At 39.7% G+C, this 25,742-nt stretch overlaps 1 protein-coding gene and 1 long non-coding RNA gene across 2 annotated transcripts in view; one reads left to right on the top strand and one right to left on the bottom strand.

Annotated features, from left to right (window-relative positions):
• Positions 1 to 13,646: 13,646 nt before the first annotated feature.
• LOC131139327 (uncharacterized) lies at positions 13,647 to 18,992 on the bottom strand. The gene is made up of 3 exons (XR_009132226.2): positions 18,466 to 18,992; positions 14,127 to 14,200; positions 13,647 to 14,006 (listed from the first exon to the last, which is right to left on the bottom strand). It is a non-coding gene; the product is annotated as an uncharacterized LOC131139327 (long non-coding RNA).
• tox3 (TOX high mobility group box family member 3) overlaps positions 18,427 to 25,742 on the top strand; it is a 73,295-nt gene continuing 65,979 nt past the window's right edge. The window contains exon 1 of the mRNA XM_058088838.2: positions 18,427 to 19,141. Within this exon, the coding sequence (XP_057944821.2) occupies positions 19,040 to 19,141 (102 nt within the window). The 5' untranslated portion in view covers positions 18,427 to 19,039. The remainder of the gene's footprint in view (positions 19,142 to 25,742) is intronic.

A 25,742-nucleotide genomic window follows, 5' to 3' on the forward strand; every position in this document is an offset into this window, starting at 1 on the left:
CTGGATCATGTCGGGTGTGCCATGACTGACTTCATGCAGTGTTAAGGTAATGTAATGTAAGGTAATGCGTCATCATTTGGATTTCAGTATGTTTTGACTGATAATAGATCACAGTCTACCATGAAACCGCGCATTTATCAATTTCTGGAAAAATGCGACATACCCTGGATCATGTCGGATGTGCCATGACTGACTTCATGCAGTGTTAAGGTAATGTAACGTAAGGTAATGCTACAAGCTAAGGTAAGTTATTCCCTGCTTCTAATAAACAATGTGTATTTCACACCGGGTCTACGATCTCGGCACCAAGACCCACTTGCATAGCAAATCAAAGCAGCGACATGAGATATAAAAAGGACATCCGAGGCTTAAAGGAGAGCCACTTGTATCATGCCTCATACTCACTCTTAACTCCTGCACTTCCCAAAGCCCAATAGAGGAGATCTGACTTTACTCCGTGAGCCTCCGACAGCTCTGACAGAGCGGCAACAGAGATTGATGTTGCCCGGATAGAAAATATAGGAAGAGCAGGCAATTATATGTCGGTCTCGGGGCACAAACGGCTCTGGCTGCATTGTTATCGTTCTCAATATCCCAAGGTGTGTTGGGGAGTAAATGGATTGTCTGTAGCGCGCATTTCATCCCCCCCTTTGCTCTTCAGCTCTGTTCAATCTTACTCCATTTCTTTCTTTCTCTCTTCATACAACTGCATCTTGCCTGTTAGTTGAGACCTGGAAAAGAGTCCGTCGGTTCAGTGCTCTGCACACAAAAAGGCTATTATAGCCGAGGTTACATAAGACTTATTATGAATACATAAGGCCTTACATAAAAATGCGGAACTCCCTTGTTAGTTGGGAAAAAAAACGTTACCTTCATTCCATCCGTATTATAGGGACATTTTAATGTTTGAGGACAGGGGTTGATTTTTGTTGGAATTTAGCTTGCTAAGTTCCATTTCTTGTTTGCCATCACTTCCTGTCTTGTCACGGGGAGGATCTTTGTTTTCTACATTTTTGTTTGTGAAAATATTATTTTATGGCTACTTGGACAATGTGCTTCTTGCTGAAACATTTTTTTAATATCTTGCCTTAACTTTTGCATAATAATTTTCATTCCTTGTGCATCTGGTATGTTTTATAGCAAAGGCTAACCAGGTGTAATACATGACCTGTATGTATAATCAACGCTACATTCACTGACATACTGCTGAGGTTATATCCAAAAGTATTGTCGAATTTTGTGTCATCATCTTTATTTCCGGGTTGCACGGTGGTCGTGTGGTTAGCGCGCAGACCTCACTGCTAGGAGACCCGAGTTCAATTCCACATCTCTGTGTGGAGTTTGCATGGTTTCCGGGTACTCCGGTTTCCTCCCACATTCCAAAAACATGCTAGGTTAATTAGCGACTCCAAATTGTCCATAGGTATGAATGTGAGTGTGAATGGTTGTTTGTCTATATGTGCTCTGTGATTGGCCGGCAACCAGTCCAGGGTGTACCCCGCCTCCCGCCCCAAGACAAATAAGCGGTAGAAAATGAATAAATGATTGAATGAATGAACATGCAATCTGACTCTCTATTTTGTTAGATTTTCAGAGCCCTCTAGACATGAAATAGCACCCCTATAGTCACCTGTATACGCTTATTACCAAATATAGTAGAAATAATAATGGAAAATTACACATAAAATACATTTGGGGGCTGCACGGCGGTCGAGTGGTTAGCGCGCAGACCTCACAGCTAGGAGACCAGGGTTCAATTCCACCCTCGGCCATCTCTGTGTGGAGTTTGCATGTTCTCCTCGTGCATGTGTGGGTTTTTTCCCGGGTACTCTGGTTTCCTCCCACATTCCAAAAACATGCTAGGTTAATTAGCGACTCCAAATTGTCCATAAGTATGAATGTGAGTGTGAATGGTTGTTTGTCTATATGTGCCCTGTGATTGATTGGCTGGCCACCAGTCCAGGGTCTACCCCGCCTCTCGCCTGAAGACAGCTGGGATAGGCTCCAGGATCCCTCGCAACCCTCGTGAGGATAATACTCTATATACTATATACTCTATAATACTCTCCAATACTCTATATCTATGTTAAAATACTTGACATTATGGTTGCGATATTGGTATTTTTTCTTGCAAAATGATGTCTCTTCATACTTGTTCAAGCCAAATTGTATGACCTCAATATATCATGACCCAATTAGCCTCCGTCATATGCATACCATAATGCACCATATAGTCTACCATCCTCAATTCTTACACATTGACCGTCTCCTTAAGCCCTTTTGTCCACATACCAATAAAATATATATTCCGACTTCTACTTTAATACTATGTAGTGATTACTTTTATTGGCAAAATGAAGTCATCCCTTCTTCAGAAAGCACTGCCGTTTATGAGGACACAGTCCAATGCATGTCCAATTGAATTGAGTTGAGGGAGTTTGTCAGGGCCCTGGCAGGTCTACACTAATGGATGTGACAGTTTTTGGAGAGAGACTGTAGGATTCAGCTACAGCTCCCCCCCACACAGTAGGATCAGGCACTGATGTGCAGCAATTGGACTTTAAAATACTATAACTTGAAAATTAGATTTGAAATTGCCGTTAATGTCATGTCATCCAACCATGAACGACGCATTGCTGTGTGTTTGTGGAGGTCAATATTGCTTCAATTTGTGCTCTCCTTATTTATATTTGTTGCCGTTTCAAGGACTATGAGTCAACAGTTTCTTAACCAAATGATTTTGTGCAGAATAAAGAGGCCAAGACTTTTGGATGTGTCAGTTCACGGAGAACTCGGAGAGCGTGTGGGTGGATGTCGGCGCTAGGAATGTTGAGATTTTGACATGAGGTGCTTCACTGACACTTTTTAAAATCATCTTTGAATGACAAGAAGAACTTTTGCCCGAGTACCTTTATCCTCCCGCCTTCCAATGTCGTATAGGTCGGATATATGCAACCGGGATAAATATCGAATTTATTTCTACAAACGAATGAAGCCTGAGTTGCATTTCATCAAGCTGTTTCTACAAAAGCTAGCCAGTTTTATGAACCAAACCGTAACCTTGTTACATCACTGTTGGAACATCTCTACGTCGCTCGGTATTAAGCAAATGTTAAACATTTTAAACATAAAAATGGCTAAATGAACTAAATTACAATTACAAGGCAGAAGAAGCATTCAAACTGTGATTGTAGTACTGTAACACACCACTGGGTGTCAGTGTTGGGTGAGACAAAGGCCAGACGTGATGCCAGGGAACACAAGAACAGTACTTTTACTCGTATTATGTCTACTATATGGTAACGGTAATGGTTTTATTTCATTTGAACATGCATCAGATTACAATTGAGTGCATCTCATAATCAGTTCATTGGGTAATACCAATGTAAATCCATTTAAAGCCGCCATTATGATACATTGATAAAACAACATCCACCTCAGGAAGTACGTCGTCCTGAAAAACAACAAGGAACCGCTCACATGTGAGTCTATGTTATGTAATATATTCAATTTGCGATTTTTAAAACAACACGACTGCACTTTTTAGCTTTGGTGCGAGTCCCCTTAATGCAAAGACTGCATTAATCCCGGCGTAATCAAGATGCAGAAATCAATTAGAGTGGAAAACTATTAGCGGTGTAAGTCATTAAATCCACCGGGCTCCATCAGCAATTCGTTTTAAGCAGTTGAAATGAACTTTATTTAAATTGTGTTCTGTCATATTGATTTTACTTTAGCTTACATTAGCAGATACGTTCATTTATTAGACGTCGGTGTATTACTTTTCTCCCGGAATTGACCGTGAGTGGAGGCAAGACACGGTGAGGAATTATGGCATGGCAGATTTGGATTCAAATGAACTATTTGCTACAAATCAAAGATGTGTCACTCAAGTGAAGACACCCTCTTATTAATTTATGAGCAGAGAGATGAGTCTCTTTTTCTAGCGGGGGCCTCATCTATATCAGTAAATGGCACATTTATATTCAGCCCGAGATGAGGTTACATTTTGTTTTACACCTTTTGTTGACATTTAATTCAAAAGACAACGTTCAAGAGGGCAAGGCTATTCTCCGAGCCATTTTAATGTATTTCAACATTCAGCCGTCGTAAAAAATGAGCCTCAATTTTATTGTGATAATGGAAAAGTAGACTGTGGAAAAGTGGATTTGGAATTGGTTTGCACATAATATCTGGTGCTATAAAAATGAGATTTGCAGCCATGGGGGAAAACAAATCAAGCTCCTTTCTTCAGTTATTGGACCATGGAAGAGAAAATGCAGTTATTTTAAATGTATCTGCAAAAGTGCACTGTGTTCATACTGTCTGTCTCCATGCTCAGAGCATGATGTGATTGCCAGCCAAGAAACGCGATTGCTGTCTGAAAATGTGCATTGGCAAAATGTAGGGTGTCTTTTTTTATTTTTTATTTTTTTGTGCAGACAATAGTTTCGTCTGCGTTGGAGGTTTTTCGCTGACTGCCCATCTAAAATACGTCTTTTAATGCCGCACAGAACCAAACACAAAAAACATGGCTTGAGTGCAAAATGTGTGTGCACGCCACAACCTTTTCAGCTGCGTTAACACTTTGGGTACACTAGTCTGGCCCAAAAAAAATAATAATAATAAAAAAGCTACTGGGGTTGGCTTAGCGTTGACACTGCTATTTTGTCCACATGCATCAGTAAGTACGGTGAAATCTTGGTTAGAAAGTCCGACACAAACCGAATCTAATATATAATATTCCAACCTTCTAAGTAGGCTCATTTAAAACACAATTAGAGCCCTCTAGACATGAAATAACACCCCTATAGTCACCTGTATACGCTAATTAAGAAATATAGTAGACATAATAATGGAAAATTACACATCGATAGATTTACACAATGTTAATGGGGGCTGCACGGTTGTCGAGTGGTTAGCACGCAGACCTCACAACTGGGAAACCAGGGTTCAATTCCATTCCTCGGGCATCATCATGTGGAGTTTGCATGTTTTCCCCGTGCATGCGTAGGTTTACACCCGAGAGGCGGTGTACCCTGCCTCTCACCCCAAAAACAGCTGGGATAGGCTCCAGCACCCCCGCGACCCTTGTGAGGATAAGCGGTAGAAAAGGAATGAATGTTTGGTTAGCCGTGGTGCTACATGGTGGTTGAGTGGTTAGTATGCAGGCCTCACAGCTAGGAGACCCGAGTTCAATTCCAGTTTACATGTTTACATGCATGCGTGGGTTTTCTCCGGGTACTCCGGTTTCATCCCACATTCCAAAAACATGCTAGGTTAATTAGCGACTCCAAATTGTCCATAAGTATGAATGTGAGTGTGAATGGTTGTTTGTCTATATGTGCCCTGTGATTGGCTGGCCACCAGTCCAGGGTGTACCTCGCCTCTCACCCGAAGACAGCTGGGATAGGCTCCAGCACCCCCTGCGACCCTTGTGAGGATAAGCGGTAGAAAATGAATGAATGAATGACCAACGTTAATGTTGTTGTTTCTTTTTTTAAATTCTGGGACACGACTTGCTAACGTAATGTAGCATTCGTTTAGCATCCAGCATTCTTTTAACGTTTTTTTTTGTGTCAACCTTAACGTCATTATGAGTGCTTAGTTCCAACACACAACAACACATCAGACCGCACAACAACAGTTCTCCTTACCATAGAATACTACATACTGTATCATCATTTTATTTTCTATGCTTTAACCATGAAAATATTCCATTCATAAAGAAAGAATCCTACATCGCGGTCTGGAGCCAAATAACTGTGATAAACGAGGGATCATTGTATCTCTTCAATTTAAAACTTTCTTTAGCTTCTTGTGTGTTATTTTGTAGCCGTGATCGATGAAAAAAGACTTGTGTTGTCACTGTGTTTGTTATCAAAGAACTACAAAGTCATGCGCTGATGACATCATCGATGAGCGACAGAGCTTGGGGACTAATTTTTAAATAAAGAAACATTAGGAACACAGTTGGATTCACACAGTGCATTAATAACTCAACAAGATGCATCATACTGTACTCTAACCAAGAAACGTACGCAAACCAAGGCAATATTTTAGCGTATATTTTCAACCTAAACCGAAAAACAGACATAAGCTAACCAAAGCACCACTAGGAATAATTTTCTCTTCGATATTTGTAATTTCTATATGCTTTTTTTGCGGTCATTTCAACACTGGATCGTGTCTCGAGTCCCTATCGTGTTCCCTTGCAAGAGGATCAAGAGGATCAAGACTCTCAAGCGGTCAGACCGATTGAAGTAGCCCGCGGGTTCACGCTGTTAGCACATGAATTTGTATGAAATGAAAAAATGTGTACATTGAGTCTCAAAGTCAACAAGCAGTGCACCATTTCATTTCATGCTGAGCATTCAGTTGCAGCGCTTCATAAATATTCATGAGGATTTCCTCCCCGTGATATAAACACAGGAATATGGCCAGTGACAGGCATTAGCGTGCGGCCACGTCAGATCAAATAGAATAACCTGTCTTTGATACTACAGAAGCATCTGCATCATTACCGTGATTATGGAACCCATATGAGACATGATCTGACTTGTTGGAGCACCTTTCCCTTTATGGGAAATATACTGTGATGATTATATGGAAAGTATAAACTACGCTTGCTTGGTTCCGTTAAAACAAACTGCAGTGTTTGCTGTGCTGGTGCATTGTGGTCGAGTATGGGACAAAGGAGCTTCAAGTTGTGCAGGGGCGTCAAACTGCAGGGATTTGTAACTGTAAACCAACAGGTGCCAAACAATTTCTCCCCAAGCAGGTCAGAGCTTTTCTGCCTGCCACTCTCACGCACACCACACATACTTGACAATACGGCGGTGTCAGTAATGTTACTGTAATGTTCAGTGAGACACACAAGCACCAGATTTGACCACCAGGGTAGCACTCTTTGATTTATTTTTTTATTTTTTCATTGCGCACTTGAATTATCTCGCAACAGTAATCCCTAAAATGGGCCACTGTTGTAGCCCTAGCTCACGACAAGCTAACACTCTAACGCAGAACACATTTACAGCAACACACAAGCAAAACAAAACTTATTTATGTCTTAAATGGCTTATTTTCTCTTATTATGTCTACTATATTGAGTAATATGAGTGTAACAATGACTATAGGGGTGTTATTTCAAGCCAAGAGGGCTCTAATAATGTAAATAAAAGTATTCCGAAAGTAGTATGTTCTAACTATGAAAATATAAAATTTATAAATAAAGAATTTAATGGAATTCATTTATCACAGTCAGGTCCGGAACCAATTATCGTATTTTCTGGACGATAAGTCGCTCCGGAGTATAAGTCGCACAAGGCCAAAAATGCATAATTAGGTTAAAAAAAACATACATAAGTCGCACTGGAATATAAGTCGCATTTTTTGCTGGTAATTTATTTTACAAACAATAACAATAACTAACAATAAAAGAATAGAGAACAGGCTGAATATTGAAAGTCGCTCTGGAGTATAAGTCGCAGGAACAGCCAACCTATGAAAAAAAAGTGCGACTTATAGTCGCTCCGGAGTATAAGTCGCACAAGGCCAAAAATGCATAATTAGGTAAAAAACATACATAAGTCACACCAGAATATAAGTGGCATTTTTACAGAAATGGTGTCCAGTATTTATGTAACATAAACAGTTTTTTTTTCATTTATAAGTCGCTCTGGAGTATAAGTCGCAGGAACAGCCAACCTATGAAAAAAAATGTGACTTATAGTCCGGAAAATATGGTAACCACAATAAATGAGGGGTTACTATAATTGGGACTAGAGCTTTCTAAATGCAAGCCAACAAACGCCAAATCTCTTCTACCCAAGGGAGTCTGAGCTTTTCTTCCTAACACACACACACATGTACAGGTGATATCATACTTTTTTTTGTCATATTTGGGTCAATGCTGTATTATTTCTTTACATGGCCAACAATTAGCCTGGTATGCATATGACAGTGTCATGGGGATTGTTGTCTATGTTTTTGCTAGGTTGCTGTCATGTCAACGCTTCTCTCAGATCAGATACAGTTTTTATTACTCAGCTGAGTCAAATATTTGAGTCTCCTTTCATGTTCAATGGACATACAGGGGCAAAAAAAAAACAAATTACTGTTTTTTCCTATTAAGTATACAAAGAAATGTGTGGCAGAATAATTGACTGCATTCTAGCTGAGAGCTATTAATCATACCGCATTGAAATTTCATTACTAAAAACTCATTACACAGGACCATTTAGAGATCGTGCAGTACCACAGGAGACGCGTATAATATTTCCTGGCGAGCCAACATTTCTGGAATAACAGATGTCCTGTCAAAATCTACAGTAATTAATATTTGGTGGCAAGGAAATAAATATTTCACACATTCCGAGGCTCTGTGTGTGCTTTTAATTTAAGCCGGGTGGCTCTTGGAGGCTCCGAGAATCCACTTTACACCGCTTTAAATCAGCAAATCATTAAAATTTCACACAAAACCTCTTCAAACATGAAAAGTGCAACACAAAATTAAGACGTTCACTCGAGTAACTGTAAAAGTGTTGGGGGCACTTTCATTTTTTGGGGTGTTTTTTTTTTAATTAATGACTCAAAATCTGCTTTTTCATCTTTTTTTATATATATTTTTTTACAACGAAGAAGCCAGTCTACATAATGTAAGCATAAGTAATTGATTGTTTTACAGCACTCGAGATGTATTGATCGGAGTACAAGGATTTATCCATTAAACGAGTAAATGGCAGGTTGTGCTCTGTTGTCCCCATAGTAGTTACATTTTACGCCGCCCTTTAACAAACCTCAGCAAATCTGACACCGTTAAAAGAAAAGTGGAGCCCAGAACATAATTCAATCCTCTCTCAGCGTTTACGGGAACGTCAATCAGAGCTCCTATCTCAGAATCGTTTAATGGGATATTGAAATATGCTCTTGCAGCACGTGGCTCACGCAGGACGAGCGCTAATTAGTATGAATGACGAGCACTGTGAATGACTTAACGCTGCCGAGGACATATTTATAATTGGGAGTAATGTAATGAAATGTCCTGCAGATTTGTCATTGTGCAGTCCTTGCCCCTGATTGGTGGGCGCATGCCACTGATGAGCAATAAAATATGATTATGTTTTTTTTTTTTTTTTAAAGTCTTTTGAACTAAGAAATAAGGTAAAAATCAACATTGTCTATGCAAATTAGCCATGCGGTCAGTAAGTCCTTCCTGTCTTCCAAGGCTGCTGAGGATTCAGACATTCAGCCATTTTCCAGATTGCTTATCCTCATTCGGGTCACGGTCGGTGTCTTCGGTTGAGAGGCGGCATACACCCTGGACTGGTAGCCAGCCAATCACAGGGCACATATAGACAAACAACCATTCACACTCACATTCATACCTATGGACAATTTGGAGTCGCCAATTAAAGTAGTATGTTTTTGGAATGTGTGAGATGACCGAGGGTGGAATTGAACTCGGGTCTCCGAGCTGTGAGGCCTGCATGCTAACCACTCAACTGCCGTGCAGCCTTAACGAAACATATTAACAGTTATTGAGATAACTATAACCTAAACTACATAAGTAGATAGAAGTTAAATTAAAAAAATAAATCATGTCAAAACAAGAAGGTGGTGTCTCGCTGCCTTATTGTGTCTTTGAGAACCGTAATGTCAAGAATGACGTCTTCAAAAAAGGTAAAAGCAACCTTAAAAGTTAATTTATCCCTTTTATTCATCATTTATGTATGCCTATCTGTATGCATTTCAAATAGTTTTCTGTAACTTTACAGTAATTGTAAAACTATAAAAACATGTTTTTTTCTGGAAGATTAACTGTATTTACATTATTTGTTTTAGGAAAAATTATATGTTTTGGTTACAGTCGGCTCTCCTGGAACGTACCAATGACAATGACCAAGGTTCCACTGTAACTGCTTTCTATGGGGAATAACATTTTTCAATCATAACAGGTTGTACTTTGGCTTCTCTGCTGCAGTTGCGATTCACGACATGCAGAACATATTGTTCTATGTTCTTCTATTGTTTCAGCTTTTGGTGTGATAAAAATGTGGAATAATAGCAATTATTGTGCGGCTCGTAATTAAAACCCGCATCAAATTGTCTTTGTTGGAGAGCAATTTGTGAAGTGTCACACGTTGACACAATCACGAGCCTCAACACGCCACGTAAATAAAAGATTATTAGGCTAATGAATTATTTTGCATGTATTACTCTTTTGTAAGGCTGTATAATTGTGCTGCTCTGCTTTAATTGAATGTAAGCAGGAGCCAGCAGATGATAATTTGTTTTCATGTAACCAAAAAATAAATAAAGAAATGCTTGCAGTGTTGCCAAGCTGGAAGGAAATGACACATGGTGGAGAAGCATAATTCATCTTGGCTGAGAGAGACACACATAAACAGAGGTAGCAAAGGAAATGAATTCCGCTGGCTGGCTGCACAGCTAAACAACAATAAAAAAAAAAAACAGGAATAAGTAATAACCGCGACCAGAAAGACACACTATGATTGTGTCATGTGGCAAAAGCAAACATCCAATAACCAGGTTGAATTGGGAATGTAGCGGAACTCGCTTTTATCTGATGTGTGCTGTGTGGGCGACCATGTGGTCTGTTTTATATGTCACTATAGGCAGCGGTGAATGGGATTTGACTGGGTGGGCGTATCGGTGAGGATAGTACCGCGCGGTTTTGTGCATAGTGCAGCTTGTGCAGCTATCAAACAGGAAAACGTTAGTGGGTCAATGTGTCCGTAATTACAAAGCAGATTTCTTGCCTTGGTTTTTACGGATTGTCGACCATCTTGGGGCAAGCAAGCGGGGCTGGAGAGCATTCAAATGAGGATTATCTGCCTGGAGCACAGCAGCAGCACACTGTATGACATTGATTACATTCGCACATGACATGCCAACGCACCGTGCCTTCAATCAGGCTCCATGGAAACTCAATGTGCAATCGCAGAAATGCATGCGTTTGCTTTATGTGAGTCATTCCAAACTTTGACAAATACATTACACACTTAACTTAAAAAAGTTTTTTTTGCATTCTTTGGTTGCTATGTACTGTACATGAACCTTGTTGTGGACTCCTACAGAGCAGCTACACACAATAACCAGCTTTCATTCTTTAGGTACTGTGTACTGTACATGAACCTTAATTATTTCTAACCAAATTCTGGCTTAAGCTTGTCACCAAAGACAAACTTAAATCGGATCTATTATACTTATTTTTCGGCCCGTTGTATCGAGTTGTGGACTCCTACAGAGCAGCTACACACAATAACCAGCTTTCATTCTTTATTCTTTAGGTACTGTGTACTGTACATGAACCTTTAACCAAATTCTGGCTTAAGCTTGTCACCAAAGACAAACTTAAAGGGGATCTATTATACTCATTTTTCAGCCCATTGTATGGAGTTGTGGACTCCTACAGAGCAGCTGCACACAATAACCAGCTTTCATTCTTTAAGTACTTTGTACTGTACATGAACCTTTATTATGACTAACCAAATTCTGGCTTAAGCTCGTCACCAAAGACAAACCTAAAGGGGATCTATTATACTCATTTTTCGGCCCGTTGTATCGAGTTGTGGACTCCTAGAGAGCAGCTACACACAATAACCAGCTTTTATTCTTTAGTTACTGTGTACTGTACATGAATCTTTATTATTACTAACCAAATTCTGGCTTAAAGGGGATCTATTATACTCATTTTCCGGCCTGTTGTATCGAGTTTTGGATTCCTACAGAGCAGCTACACACAATAACCAGCTTTCATTCTTTAGGTACTGTGTACTGTACATGAACCTTTATTATAACTAACCAAATTCTGGCTTAAGCTTGTCACCTAAGACAAACTTAAATTAAAGGGGATCTATTAAACTCATTTTTCGGCCCGTTGTATCGAGTTGTGGACTCCTACAGAGCAGCTGCACACAATAACCAGCTTTCATTCTTTAAGTACTTTGTACTGTACATGAACCTTTATTATGACTAACCAAATTCTGGCTTAAGCTTGTCACCAAAGACAAACCTAAAGGGGATCTATTATACTCATTTTTCGGCCCGTTGTATCGAGTTGTGGATTCCTACAGAGCAGCTACACACAATAACCAGCTTTCATTCTTTAGGTATTGTGTACTGTACATGAACCTTTATTATTACTAACCAAATTCTGGCTTAAAGGGGATCAATTATACTCATTTTTCGGCCCGTTGTGTCGAGTTGTGGACTCCTACAGAGCAGCTACACACAATAACCAGCTTTTATTCTTTAGTTACTGTGTACTGTACATGAATCTTTATTATTACTAACCAAATTCTGGCTTAAAGGGGATCTATTATACTCATTTTCCGGCCCGTTGTATCGAGTTTTGGATTCCTACAGAGCAGCTACACACAATAACCAGCTTTCATTCTTTAGGTACTGTGTACTGTACATGAACCTTTATTATAACTCACCAAATTCTGGCTTAAGCTTGTCACCTAAGACAAACTTAAATTAAAGGGGATCTATTAAACTCATTTTTCGGCCCGTTGTATCGAGTTGTGGACTCCTACAGAGCAGCTACACACAATAACCAGCTTTCATTCTTTAGGTACTGTGTACTGTACATGAACCTTTATTATAACTAACCAAATTCTGGCTTAAGCTTGTCACCAAAGACAAACTTAAACGGTATCTATTATACTCATTTTTCGGCCCGTTGTATCGAGTTGTGGACTCCTACAGAGCAGCTACACACAATAACCAGCACAGAAAGCTTTCTAGATCTTCTAGAATATGCACCTATAGTTCATCGTTTTAATATATTCCACCCACGCCCCACCTCCGGACACACCCACTCCGCTATGGTTGGTTACACTCCCATGTGCTCAGTACTTCAAACTTCATAGAAGTTGATGATAAACATTGATTTGTCTTTTTTAAATGTACGCTTACAATCTGGACAGTCCGAAGTTCCTCGAGAAAAGAGGTTATTTCAAAATGTCTCTCAATGGTAAGTAGTTTTAACATTTCCGTGTTAGGTTTTCTCCAGCATCAGTAACATGTAATGTGGTCATTACACATTTTTGTCTGGACTACCAGTGTTTAAAAAACTAGATAATGGCTGTTAGCAACCCTGTTCCCTTTATGCGCACTCTATAATGCTACACAGACAACCAGTTTTATTTCATGACTTACACAAAATATACACAGTTAGGACACTGATAAATTGTTACTTACTGCTTGCTCTTCTGACTCTTCGACACGACCAAGTACCGTAGGAAAAACGTTGGGTTTTTAAGCTAGTTTTTAAGCTAGTCGAGCAGCATACCGGCCCATGTCCGCATAACAGTCCAGTGTGAAATGCCGTTGAGAGGTTAAAATATTTTTATTATGCTGGCACGGAATCAGGAATTCCAACTGCTAAATGTTGATCTAGCAGTTATTATTTCTCTATATTTATTATATTCGGGGTAAAGTTGACCTTGTTTGTCTTAAAAATGGTCTTGAAAAAGAAGAGTCGTCTTATATTCAGTGTTGTATTACGTACAGGTTAATATGGTATCACACCAATGTACCCTGGTAGTATGCGTCTTGGTTTATCAAAATATAGCAGACCAAGAGTTGATTTTATGGCATCAAAACTTGTTTTCACTTGAGTTTTTAACTTCATTTAAAATCTATTTATTTAAAAAAAATAACAACCTACGAGGCAATGCAGGTTCACAGGTCTTCCATAAAAGGTACGAATGGATTTATAATGAAAATGTATTTGAGTGTAGAGATTTAGTTGATGTGACATTTGCAGACCGACAGGATACAAACAGAAAGCTTTGCTGGTGTATTCTCAAGGCCGACTGCATTGATTTCCCGTGTTTATTCTTACCTCTTCTTCCCCTCTGAAGAGCCAAATGTGACAGCTGAATGAAAAGACTCCTGTTTGACTACTTACTGCAAAACCAGTAAGTAGCAGGGAATAAATCCTCCTCTGTGTTTATTAACATCTTCATCTGTGACTGTCACAAAAAAGAAAAAGTATGAGTTTTTCGGACAAGGGGATTTAAATGCAAATTTACACTAATTAGACTGAATCAAAATCCTGTTAAAAACAACCTGTGTTATGAAAGTGAGCGTACCTGCCAACTTTCGGTATATCAAATGTTAAGATTCCTCTGCGGTTGAGAACTGGTGACCTATTTAATAAAACACACTGGAAGGGGAACAATCAGTTTCTTGAAAAAATAAAAAAAAACCCTCAGAGGGCTAACCCATTTCTTAACAAAATGTAATATTAATGTTTGCAGAACTTTGTTGTTTGACGTCAAGGAAATGTGATTCTAGGCACTTATTAAGTGTGTTGTTAGCATTGGGAAAGGGTGATTGTCCTGACTGTAAGGCAGGGGTCTCAAACACGCGGCCCGCAGGACACTAATTTGAGGCCCCCGCCTTGATATGAAAGTTTAATGTTAGTGCAGCCCACGCAAGTTTGATATGGATGATGTATGGTATCATGTACCCAGAAAAAATTATTACGTTTGATTTATGTTCATGTTAAAGGTTAAATAATATCCTCCCTATCCGTGTGGAAGTGGTAAGTTTTTGGCTATTTAAGTTTAAAGGAAATAACTTGGAGGCTACCGTTTAGGTTGCTAGCTCTCTAGTTTGCGAGTTAGCATGTGTCTCGAGACCCTGCAGTTGCGTAATATGTTGTAAATAAAAAAAGTATAAATGTGACTATAGTCGTGTTTTGTCATGTCTACAGGGCTCTAATAATGCTTTGTTCATTTTAATCTGAAAAAAATAATTTGTCTACCCACCAACTATATGTGGTTTCTTAAGTTTTTATTATTTGCCGTATTATTATTATTATTATTATTATTATTATTATTATTATTATTATTATTATTATTATTATTATTATTATTATTATTATTATTATTATTATTATTTATTTATTACTGATTGATTTATTGTCTTTATTCTTGATTAGTTTATTTATTTTTCATTTTATTTTGTGTAGAAAAATAAAAAGTAAGATATTTGAGAACAGTGGAATGTTTTATCAGAGCTTTTCTTGTAGAAAATTGGAACCAAAGCGAAGTTTTTTTAATTTTTTTTGTTTTGCCCAGTCTCACCCAGACCCGAGCTCCAGTGGCCCCCAAGTAAATTGAGTTTGAAACCCCTGCTGTAAGGTTTATTTACTGCTTTATTTCGAGATATTCTGAATATTTTATCTGTGGCAACTTTAATTACATGCGAGAGTCGTGATCAAATTAATTAAATGACGTCTGTATTACACAATTAAATGTAGTCACAGGTGAGCGAGTTTTTCGCCATTTAGATTACCAAAAATTCTGGTGTATAAGCCGATACTTTTTTATTAAACTTTGAACTTTGTCATGGCTAAATTCTAATCTCGTGGCATCTCCTGAACTACTATAAATTGTTGAAATACTGTCCCGCTTGCGAGTCAGTGAGGGAACGATACTGGTTTCTTTGACAGGAGCCAATTATGAGCTATCAGTGCACGGACAATGAGCTTGTCAAGTCATTGAACATCAGAGGAGGTTAGCGTACATATACCAGTGTTACAACATAACAGTCTAGCTCACACTGTCATCTTTCAAAGAACCCTTAAGTAACAGCACTAAATTCATCACAGTGCAGCTTAACACTTGTACAAAAATACAAGCATTATTTTACAGTTTTCCGATACAGCTTTCTGAGCATTGGGGCGTTGCAGTGAAGTGAAGTGTACCCAACTTCAGTACTTCAGTTAAGAGCTTCTACGTGGAACTGCTTGTACAATTTGACAACACGTTATAAAATGGTAAGAAATGCTCAAATTTGCATAAACTAAACATGCTATCCTAAATAAATGCTGCCGTTGTAAAGTTTAAATATACATATAATCATGTTGTTTTGATGACTTTTCTCGACTTTAAACTTTGGTGCAAAAAGACACCGCCAAGACTTGTTAGCATTAACTCCAAGTATGTTCATTGAAGATGCCTTCAAGTCAAGCAATGAAAATCCAGTCTTTCACAAACAGTTGGACAGGAATGAATAGCAAAAATGTCATTGTGAAAAGTTCTGGGAAGTTCCTTTTTTTCATTTTAACACAAAATTACAGAACAATGAACTTTTCCTCGCATACAACACATAAGGGATTTGCATTAGCATGCCTGGAAGCGCTAAAGCCATATTTCAAGTACTGCTGTCATAATTGTGTTTGCATTTTGCTTTCTTGTCTCCCAATTATCCTTATTGGCTTGCAAAGCTTCTTCCAGCAGCCCTAACGAGAACGTTCGTTAATGTATTATACATTACATACATAACATTTCATTATTATATTGACATTGTATGCTTTATTATCACATGTACATAAATGTATTAAATTATGAATGCCTATTTTTGGAGAGGAAAAAGCACACATGGGTGGTGGTGCCCCCCCTCCCCCATATATATATATATGGGGATAGGGGTGAGCACGTACACCACTATCTGTATCTGTTCACCCATCTCAATTATCCGCATCTGTATTTGTACTCGGAATGGGGGCATAAACCGGAAGTGGGTGTGTTTTTTACAGGAAATGGTCAGGTTTTAAATCTGTACATTATCTTAAATTGGAAGGATGGCACGGTGGACTAGTGGTTAGGGTGCAGACCTCACAGCTAGCAGACCAGGGTTCAATTCCATCCTCGGTCATCTCTGTGTGTAGTTTCCATGTTTTCCACATGCATGCGTGGGTTTTACTCCGGTTTCCTCCCACATTCCAAAAACATGCTAGGTTAATTGGTGACTCTAAATTGTCCATAGGTATGAATGTGAGTGTGAATGGTTGTTTGTCTATATGTGCCCTGTGATTGGCTGGCCTTGTTGACTGTTTTTTTTTCTCAAAATTTCTATGAGCAGTTTTCCAACTGACTTTACATCACCTGTCGACACAAGCAGACAAAAAACCCAAAACAAAACATCGTCAGTGACTGATGCACAATTGTGCCCGCTGTCTTGTGAAATGCACTGTGTTCGTTATGAAACAAGTTTTAAGATTGCAAGGGATGTGATATTTTAGCACGCTTATGTTAGCATTACATGCGGGATGCTTGATGCCGCTTTTGTGCTACTGTGTAAATGTATGTACCTAATGTTGTTACTGTTACCACTGACTGTGTATACATAATTAGCATTTTCTTTAAACATGAATACCGATCATACTCGGATCCGGCAAAACGGCATCAAATGAGTATCTTTATTTTGGTAGGTTCCAACACAATATTCTGCGTCCCTTGAAGAATCAGTCCAAGTTGTCTAAAATGGCCATGGTTGTCTTTTGAAAAAAAGATTGGGATTGATTGAGCAATATCGTTATTTTATTCAATTTCTACCCCTTATCCTCACGAGGGTTGCAGGAGTTCACTTCCTGTCCGCCCCCAATTCAGCTCCCTTAAAACTGGGACAAATTTACAGCAACACAAAAGTCTTATTTATGTCTTAAATGGCTACCGCTTATCATCACGAGGGTCGCAGGGGGTGCTAGAGCCTATCCCAGCTGCCTTCGGGCAAGAGGCAGGGTACACCCTGGACTGGTCGCCAGCCAATCACAGGGCACATATAGACAAACAACCATTCACACTCACATTCATACCTATGGACAATTTGGAGTCGCTAATTAACCTAGCATGTTTTTGGAATGTGGGAGGAAACCGGAGTACCCGGAGAAAACCCACGGGGAGAACATGCAAATTCCACACAGAGATGGCTCGAGGGTGGAATCAAACTCCGGTCTCTTAGCTGTGTGGCCTGCACGCTAACCACTCGTCCTCTAATAGAAATATTTGTACACTAAAAATTGTCTATGCATTATAACGCTTAAAGGGTAAATACTAATGTATATTTGTATTTAATATTAGCTATCTGTATTGTCGCGGGGCATGCTGGAGCCTATCCCAGCCGACTTCAGGCAAAAGGCAGGGTACACACTAGAACGGTCGCCACCCAATCGTACGCCATTTAATATTATCTTTAATGTAATCACACTATAATATGTATTATATATTTTTGTTTTCTTGGGGGTAACAAGTACTTGAGTATATTTTTTTATTTAGCAGTATTATAGTGTAATTAATTTTAGTATTGCAACTCACGCATGCACGGGGAGAACATGCAAACTCCACACAGAGATGGCCGAGGGTGGAATTGAACTCCGGTCTCCTAGCTGTGAGGCATGTGTGCTAACCACTTCTCCACCGTGCAGCCTATATTGTTATTTTAAAAAATAAAAATAATAATACAGTTGATTTTTTGATATTTTGTCGCACCTTGTTTGGCCCTGCCCACGGACTCGATCCCTGTGTTATGCCAAAGAGAAACAGCGTTAACCTGTTCAGATGAGTTGGATTAGCATCTAGTTAGCATGGGAGCTTCTTGTTGTGTTTAGGGGAGTGTCTTCTCAACTCTGCTCACTTTTACCTTGTTCGCGTCACCGGTGAAGCCGAAGAAGGTTGGACTGCTGTGGGAACATCACATCCACGCATTAAGCCCACACATGCGGAGCCTCCTTTCACTTGTTTCGGAGCTACTTAGCCTTGGTTTGCTACTTCTAGCTTGTAAATTGACTTAAAGGGGTAGCGCTTGGTAATGGAAGAGTAACTTTTATGGTGGCTTTTCAGCGCTGTATTTGAAATATATGAGTGTGGGGGGGTCACAACGAGAAAGGAGGCGGACCCCCAGCTTACTAACTTAACCACTCCAGTCACTCACTTACTCGCTTACCGCCGGTCTTTTGTATACAGCAGCTGCGTGTACATGCTCGACCGCCGCTCCATGACGGACACCTTTCTGGGCTTCCACGGGGATGAAAGCGGGCGTAGAAGAGGAGTAAAACAAACGTCCACATTTGTTTAAACTACTACCGAGCTCTGTTTGTTTGTTTGTTTGTTTCTCCGAGAGTGCGCTTGGATTGTTAGCCGAAAAGGCACCCCCATTGCTCGGTGCGCTACAGCCGCGCGGACCTCTCCCCCCCCCTTCTTCCCTCTCGCACATCATGGATGTACGTTTTTATCCCAATGCCGGTGGAAATTCTATTCCAGGAGAGCCACCCAACCTGGATTTCGCCCACTGTTTGGGCTACTACAACTTCAACAAGGTGAGCCGCAGCTGCTCGGTTTGATTCCTACACCACGTTGGTGCAATTAATGTACCAATGTACACCCGTTGGAATGACTTTAAACCGTAAAAAAACAGCTTTTATTATGTGCATTTCATGTCAAACACTTAATCGAGGTCATCTGATTTGTTTTTGCAAACTTTTGCTGATGAGAAGTCAAGTTTTTTTTCAGTCTTTGCAGTGTGCATTGACTAAAACCTGCCTGCATGTCCAAATGTGACGAGCCTGTTAGATATGATTGCAAGAGACAACTGCATTGCTGCTGAAGTGATGCAGAAACAAAACCACTACTAATACTGAAGTACAAATAGTGTACTATTCATTGTAGTAGTAGTTGTGTTCCATCTACAGTAAAAAGTAACCTTATATGGTAGAATACTTGGGTACTTTTATAAAAAAAAATAAAACAGGAGAAATAATTGCCATCAAAATACTTCAGTATAGTGATTTGTGAAAATATATTTGTATATTTGGCAAATACATGCATTATATAGCATTGGCTTTCTGCACTGATTGGCTCCAATGCCCTGCAGTGATGCTTTTGGCTCATATTTTTTTTTACCAGAAAAACTAAAAGAAACTTCAACACTTCTGTTGTGATTCATCTTTTATACTACAGTGGTGTAGTTTTGGAACTTCTTCTAACGAAAATACAGAAAACGAAAGACACGCACAACCAGTTCAGGGTGTACCCCACCTTTTGTCCAAAAACAGCTGGGATAGGCTCCAGCATAGTCACAAACCTATTCAAATTACCCCCATAACCTCAAATTGTAAATCTAGATATGTGCATTTTAAATATGGAATTATGGATGACATTAGTAGGAGAAGTCGGTTTTGCAGCTAAGCATGATTTTGCATTGTTTTTATGTACGTTAAACTAAATTCTTGTACTCACATTTACCAAATATGGTTCCTTGAAGGAAGGATATGCATGAAATCATATACCCACCCTCCAAAAAGTCAGATTAGCATCGTTATTTGTCATAGCGTTCTGCAGAAACCGCTAAAGTCCAACGTAATGATGAGCATTTGACTGACTATCCTTTATCAATTACGATTGGTAGTTTTTGAATACCGAAATGTTTCCAATACTAGTGTTTTATTGGATGGATGTAGGCCAGGGGTGTCAAACACGCGGCCCGCGGGCCAAATGTGGCCCGCAGGACACTAGTTTGAGGCCCCCGCAAGTTTGATATGGATGCTGTATGATATGTACCCAGAAAAATTATTACGTTTGATTAATGTTCATGTTAAAGGTTAAATAACTGTTAATAGTTAACCTCCCTATCCGTGTGGAAGTGGTATGTTTTTGGCTATTTAAGTTTAAAGGAAATAACTTGAAGGCTACCGTTTAGATCGCTAGCTCTCTAGTTTGCGAGTTAGCATGTGTCTCAAGACCCTGCAGTTGCGCAATATGTTGTAAATAAAAAAAAGTACAAATGTGACTATAGTCGTGTTTTGTCATGTCTACAGGGCTCTAATAATGCTTTGTTCATTTTAATCTGAAAAAAATCATTTGTCTACCCACCAACTATATGTGGTTTCTTAAGTTTTTATTATTATTATTATATTTATTTATTACTGATTGATTGATTTTCTTTATTCTTGATTTGTTTATTTATTTTTCATCTTATTTTGTGCAGAAAAATAAAAATTAAGATATTTGAGAACAGTGGAATGTTTTATCAGAGCTTTTCTTGTAGAAAATCGAAACCAAAGCAAAGTTTATTAATTTTTATGTTTTTAATAAATGCGTTTTTTTTTTGTTTTTTTTTTAAAAAAACCTGATGCGGCTCAGTCTCGCCCAGACCCTAGCTCCGGTGGCCCCCAAGTAAATTGAGTTTGAGACCCCTGATGTAGGCCTGAGCTGAGAGCTAATTCTTTGAGTTGGAATCAACAGCACCTCTGGTGGTTGCAGACAGGTAGTGCACTCCAGTTTTGATTATAACTTCCACATGATTGACTTAACTTCCATTATATCACTGATAGAGAATGTTGGTCTTAGTGCTGTTTTGGTACCCGGCCTAAGTTTGTGCAAACTATAATTACGGAACCAGGTCGACTTTATTTCCACACGGAGGCACGCTTGTTAAGCGTCAGTAGGGAGTCGCGGTATGTTTATTAGCATCACTTTGTTACGTAATCCGCAGCTTTTGCGATATGATGTCGGCGGTATAACATTTGAACCGTCGGACCCCAGCCGCCATCCATCACCCTGACACAAAAACAATCTCACAACTGCTGTTCTCCCCAACCCCCCCCCCCCCCCACACACACACCCACACCCCTAAACAATGCCCCCCCTCTATAACACCCTGTAGGTTATTGGGGTCTATCTGATGTCGCTCGGTACAGTTGCCAGATTTGTCGTACTGTTTCATCAGCTTCATTCTGGTCCAAGTTGTCATATGTGCACGATTTCATCATGTCTTCATCAGCCCCTTTGATTCATTGTAAGGCTTTTTTTCCTGTAAATTCCCCAGGTCAAGTGTAATCATATAGAACGGTTAATTGGCTGCAATGCAAAAAGGAATAAACGAGAGTGAGAAGGTTTATTCTTTATCTTCACCAGTTGAAAAATGAGTTTATAGCATTGTGTGCTAATCACAACGGCGTTTGCATAGTGAGCAAATGCTCTCCTTTTGCATGTATCATTCAAATGATCACACGCACCTCAATGAGCGTTTGCACTAGTGTGGCGTTAAGCATCGCTCTTTTAAATCTATTTATACACAGTGGCAGGCTCTTTAGTAACTACTCACATTTGATTTTTTTCCGATCTCTAAACTGGCAAAATGTTTTCAAAGCTTCAGCACGGAGACTATTCAACTTTTACGACGACAGAGATGGAAGGACCCACAGGCACTTTTGGAGACATCAGAGGTTCAGAAAAAAATCCAAAGAGTGACACAGAGTTAATTAGACACTCTAGTCATGACTAATGGAGATGAGATGAAGGAAGAATATGCCACAATTCACACAAAAGAAAAAAAAAATGCTTCATGAAATATTTTTGGATTAAACAAGACACATGTTCAGCTTTCGTTTTCTTGCTCTTTTATCAAAACTGTCGTGTCGAAACGCCCCTGAAGTCTTACATTTTGAAGTTTGAGTGTAATTTTTGGGGTCAAACGTTGCCAGATTCATCAGAACCGTAACAGTTGACCCAACCTACTGTTAGGTATTGTTCACATTTATCCACAGAGAGTGACAAATCAGTACTTTTTAAACGGTGCCAATGCTTACACAGCACTTAAAAAAAAAGGAAAATTAGCATATCTTACACCTATTTAGCCTGTTCTCTATTATTTGCTAACTTATATGCTAACTTATTTGAGCTTCGCAGCAAGAAGTGCCTGAACGTGACATTAACCTTGAAAGTAACTTCATTTTTTTTCACATTCCCTGTGTTGAATTTATTGAATATGCATGTCACAAAGTTCCGTAAAAACAATTTTCTACTGCTTTTTCCTCACGAGGGTCGTGGGGGTGCTGGAGCCTATCCCAGCTGTCTTCAGGCGAGAGGCGGGGTACACCCTGGACTGGTGGCCAGCCAATCACAGGGCACATATAGACAAACAACCATTCACACTCACATTCATACCTAAATTTGGAGTCGCTAATTAACCTAGCATTTTTTTTGGAATGTGGGAGGAAACCGGAGTACCCGGAGAAAACCCACGCATGCACGGGGATGCCCGAGGGTGGAATTGAACCCTGGGCTCCTAGCTGTGAGGTCTGCACGCTAACCACTTAACCGCCGTGCAGCCCCCTATTCTGTTATTCATTCATTCATTTTCTACTGCTTTTTCCTCACGAGGGTCGCGGGGAGGCTGGAGCCTATCCCAGCTGTCTTCGGGCAAGAGAGGCGGGGTACACCCTGGACTGGTGGCTAGCCAATCACAGGGCACATATAGACAAACAACCATTCACACTCACACCTAAATTTGGAGTCGCCAATTAACCTAGCATGTTTTTGGAATGTGGGAGGAAACCGGAGTACCCGGAAAAAACCCACGCATGCACGGGGAGAACATGCAAACTCCACACAGAGATGGCCAAGGGTGGAATTGAACCCTGGTCTCCTAGTTGTGAGGTCTGCGTGCTAACCACTCGACCACTGTGCAGCCCCCTATTCTGTTATCATATCCCTAATTGTCATGTCTGTCAAAGAAATGTAGTCGCCCATGTCTGATTTTCTAATAGAAAGTCATTTAGAGGATACTATATTATATTATATTATATAATATTATACAGTTAATGCAGAATGTTGCTCTTCAATGATTGATGGTTGATTTGGCAGCTCGGCATCGTGACTCATGCTTTTATTGCCTCTCTGGATCATGTGGAGCAACACCTGGTTGCAGTCAGTGCAACGTGTAAAAGCTCTGCCCTGGGTCGTTTTTGGAAAAAACCTTAAATAAATGAGCACTCTGGAGTTTATTTTCATGCATCCAGCTTTCATTTGTTTGAATCCATAATGTGCACTATGCAAGACAACGAAGGTTATGTGGTTTTTTTCTGGGCACTAACACTTTAGATGTCCTAGCACTCGGGCGAAGACAAGGAACTGTTTGGGTTTGTGTGGCTTTTTTTTTTTTTTTTTTTTTTTGCAAAACCATAATGTGATCAACTGAAATGGTTTTGTGAAAGAAACCCAGTGTTGCTCCCCATCTAGTCACCCACCCGCCCGCCCTTTTATGACCATATGGTACCCCCCATTTTTTTTTCTTAAGGTTTAATAATGTTTCAGATACAGTATCCATTTAGTGTGGGATTTCATTGCCTCCAGGCGCAGAGAGATTGAAATTACCAACAGATGTTCTTGCAAACTCTTCACCTGCTCTGGCGTTAATGCTCCAGCGAACAGGAATTCCAGCAGTGCTGAAACACATGGATCGACATGGACTGTTTTTTTGGAAAGGAGCGGACCAATATTAGGAAGCACTCTAATAATTGAATGAATACGGTAGTTATTGGTAAGCAATAAAAGGTATATTGTTGTTGCGTTCCCATTGTTCAAAAGTTGTGTAACGGAGGATCAATCATTTACGTGGTTAGGAAAGAAACGTAGTGGGTGGTCCAAGTGGACATCTAAGATACATATTAATACCAAGAGTATGTTAGAAATCCGAAGTAATGCAAAGGCTACAGAAATGCTACTGATGGTTTTTAGGTTTCTTCACAGCGAGTCAGTAGTCAGGAGTTTTTCTTTTTCCGAATGACCTTTCCGAAAGCAATGGTATACATGGAAAGGAATATTCCAATCGCGTGTTTAAATGCGCCGCTATAATCAACCAGAATAGTCAATAGGGCATGCCCAGTAAAACGTAAACATCAACATCACGTGATACCGACTTCCTCGAGTTTTTCTTTCACTTGTTGGAATAACTCCGTATTGCCAGTTTTTCGTTCGTCCAGTCTTGGAATTTAGTTTTAGATTCTGTTCCACAGATGGCGCTAATGCACACGAAAGCTGCTTGCCAACCGCCAATAAACAACAGAAGAAGAAGAACGCAGTCTGACAACTTTCCGATTGAACGGGTACAAGATACCTCAATCGGATTGGGGAAAGGAATGTTCCACCCCTGGGAATCCGATTATATATTCATTCGGATTGGCACTTTTCTTTCGGAATGAGGTGTATACAAAGGTTAGATTCTTTCCGTTTGAGCAAATAACCCGAATGGAATTGGAATATTTGAGTCCATGTATACGTGGCTAATGTTTTGATGAGGTTTTATGCCAGATAGCTTTCTTGACAGAACCCTCTTGTTTGGGATCGGCACCACAGCTTTGTAGTGCCCGGGTCTTGGAGCACTGACTGGGACAAAAGGCAACAACCTAAACCACAACGTTACCAGTACAGGGACATATAAAAATGGTAGAGACCGGGACAGAACATAGCCGATGTAGCATCCTTATAGCGTTTATTGTACGCGTTTATTGTATGCAAAATGGTAGTCCAAATCAGTGTGTTGTATCTAATAGCCATACTGTAGCGCCACTTGCAGAGATGCTAACCTTCCCAATGTCGTACAGCAGATGGGAAGTATTAGCTGTGACGCTGTCCAAGCCACTGGCCGAAACGGTGTCACTTTGCCAGCAGCCATCTTGTTGTAATTATTTAGTGATGTAATATTCTTACCAGAAAAAAAACAAAATATTTGGATGCTAAAAGTACCACTTAAAGCAGTTGCTAACGCTACTTATGTTTTGGGCATTTCTGTTTGTGGCGAGAGATGGTAATTAAAGGGGCGGTGTTATTATTTTTGATCGGATTCTGTGTCCATTATAACGTTTGAGTATACTATTATTTGTATATTGTACATTCTTCATGTTGCCCTCAGTCTCCTCTTGGATAAAATTGTTTTTCTTTCTGGAGAGTTTCCTTCATTGTTGTTTGGTCATGTGTCTCGTTCTGAATGTTGGGTTTTTACAGTTTTTCAGTGTGTTTTTAAGTAGATAGCAAAGACATTTATGTAAATTTCAAGGGGTCGGATTAAATAAACTCTTTCAGAAGTGCAAGTGTAAACTCGTGATGTACTTTAATGTAACAGCCTTATGCATGTTTGAA

Source organism: Doryrhamphus excisus, linkage group LG13 (genome assembly GCF_037039965.1).
Source record: "Doryrhamphus excisus strain RoL-2023G ecotype Guam linkage group LG13, RoL_Dexc_Guam_v1.1, whole genome shotgun sequence".
Taxonomy (NCBI): Eukaryota; Metazoa; Chordata; class Actinopteri; order Syngnathiformes; family Syngnathidae; genus Doryrhamphus; species Doryrhamphus excisus.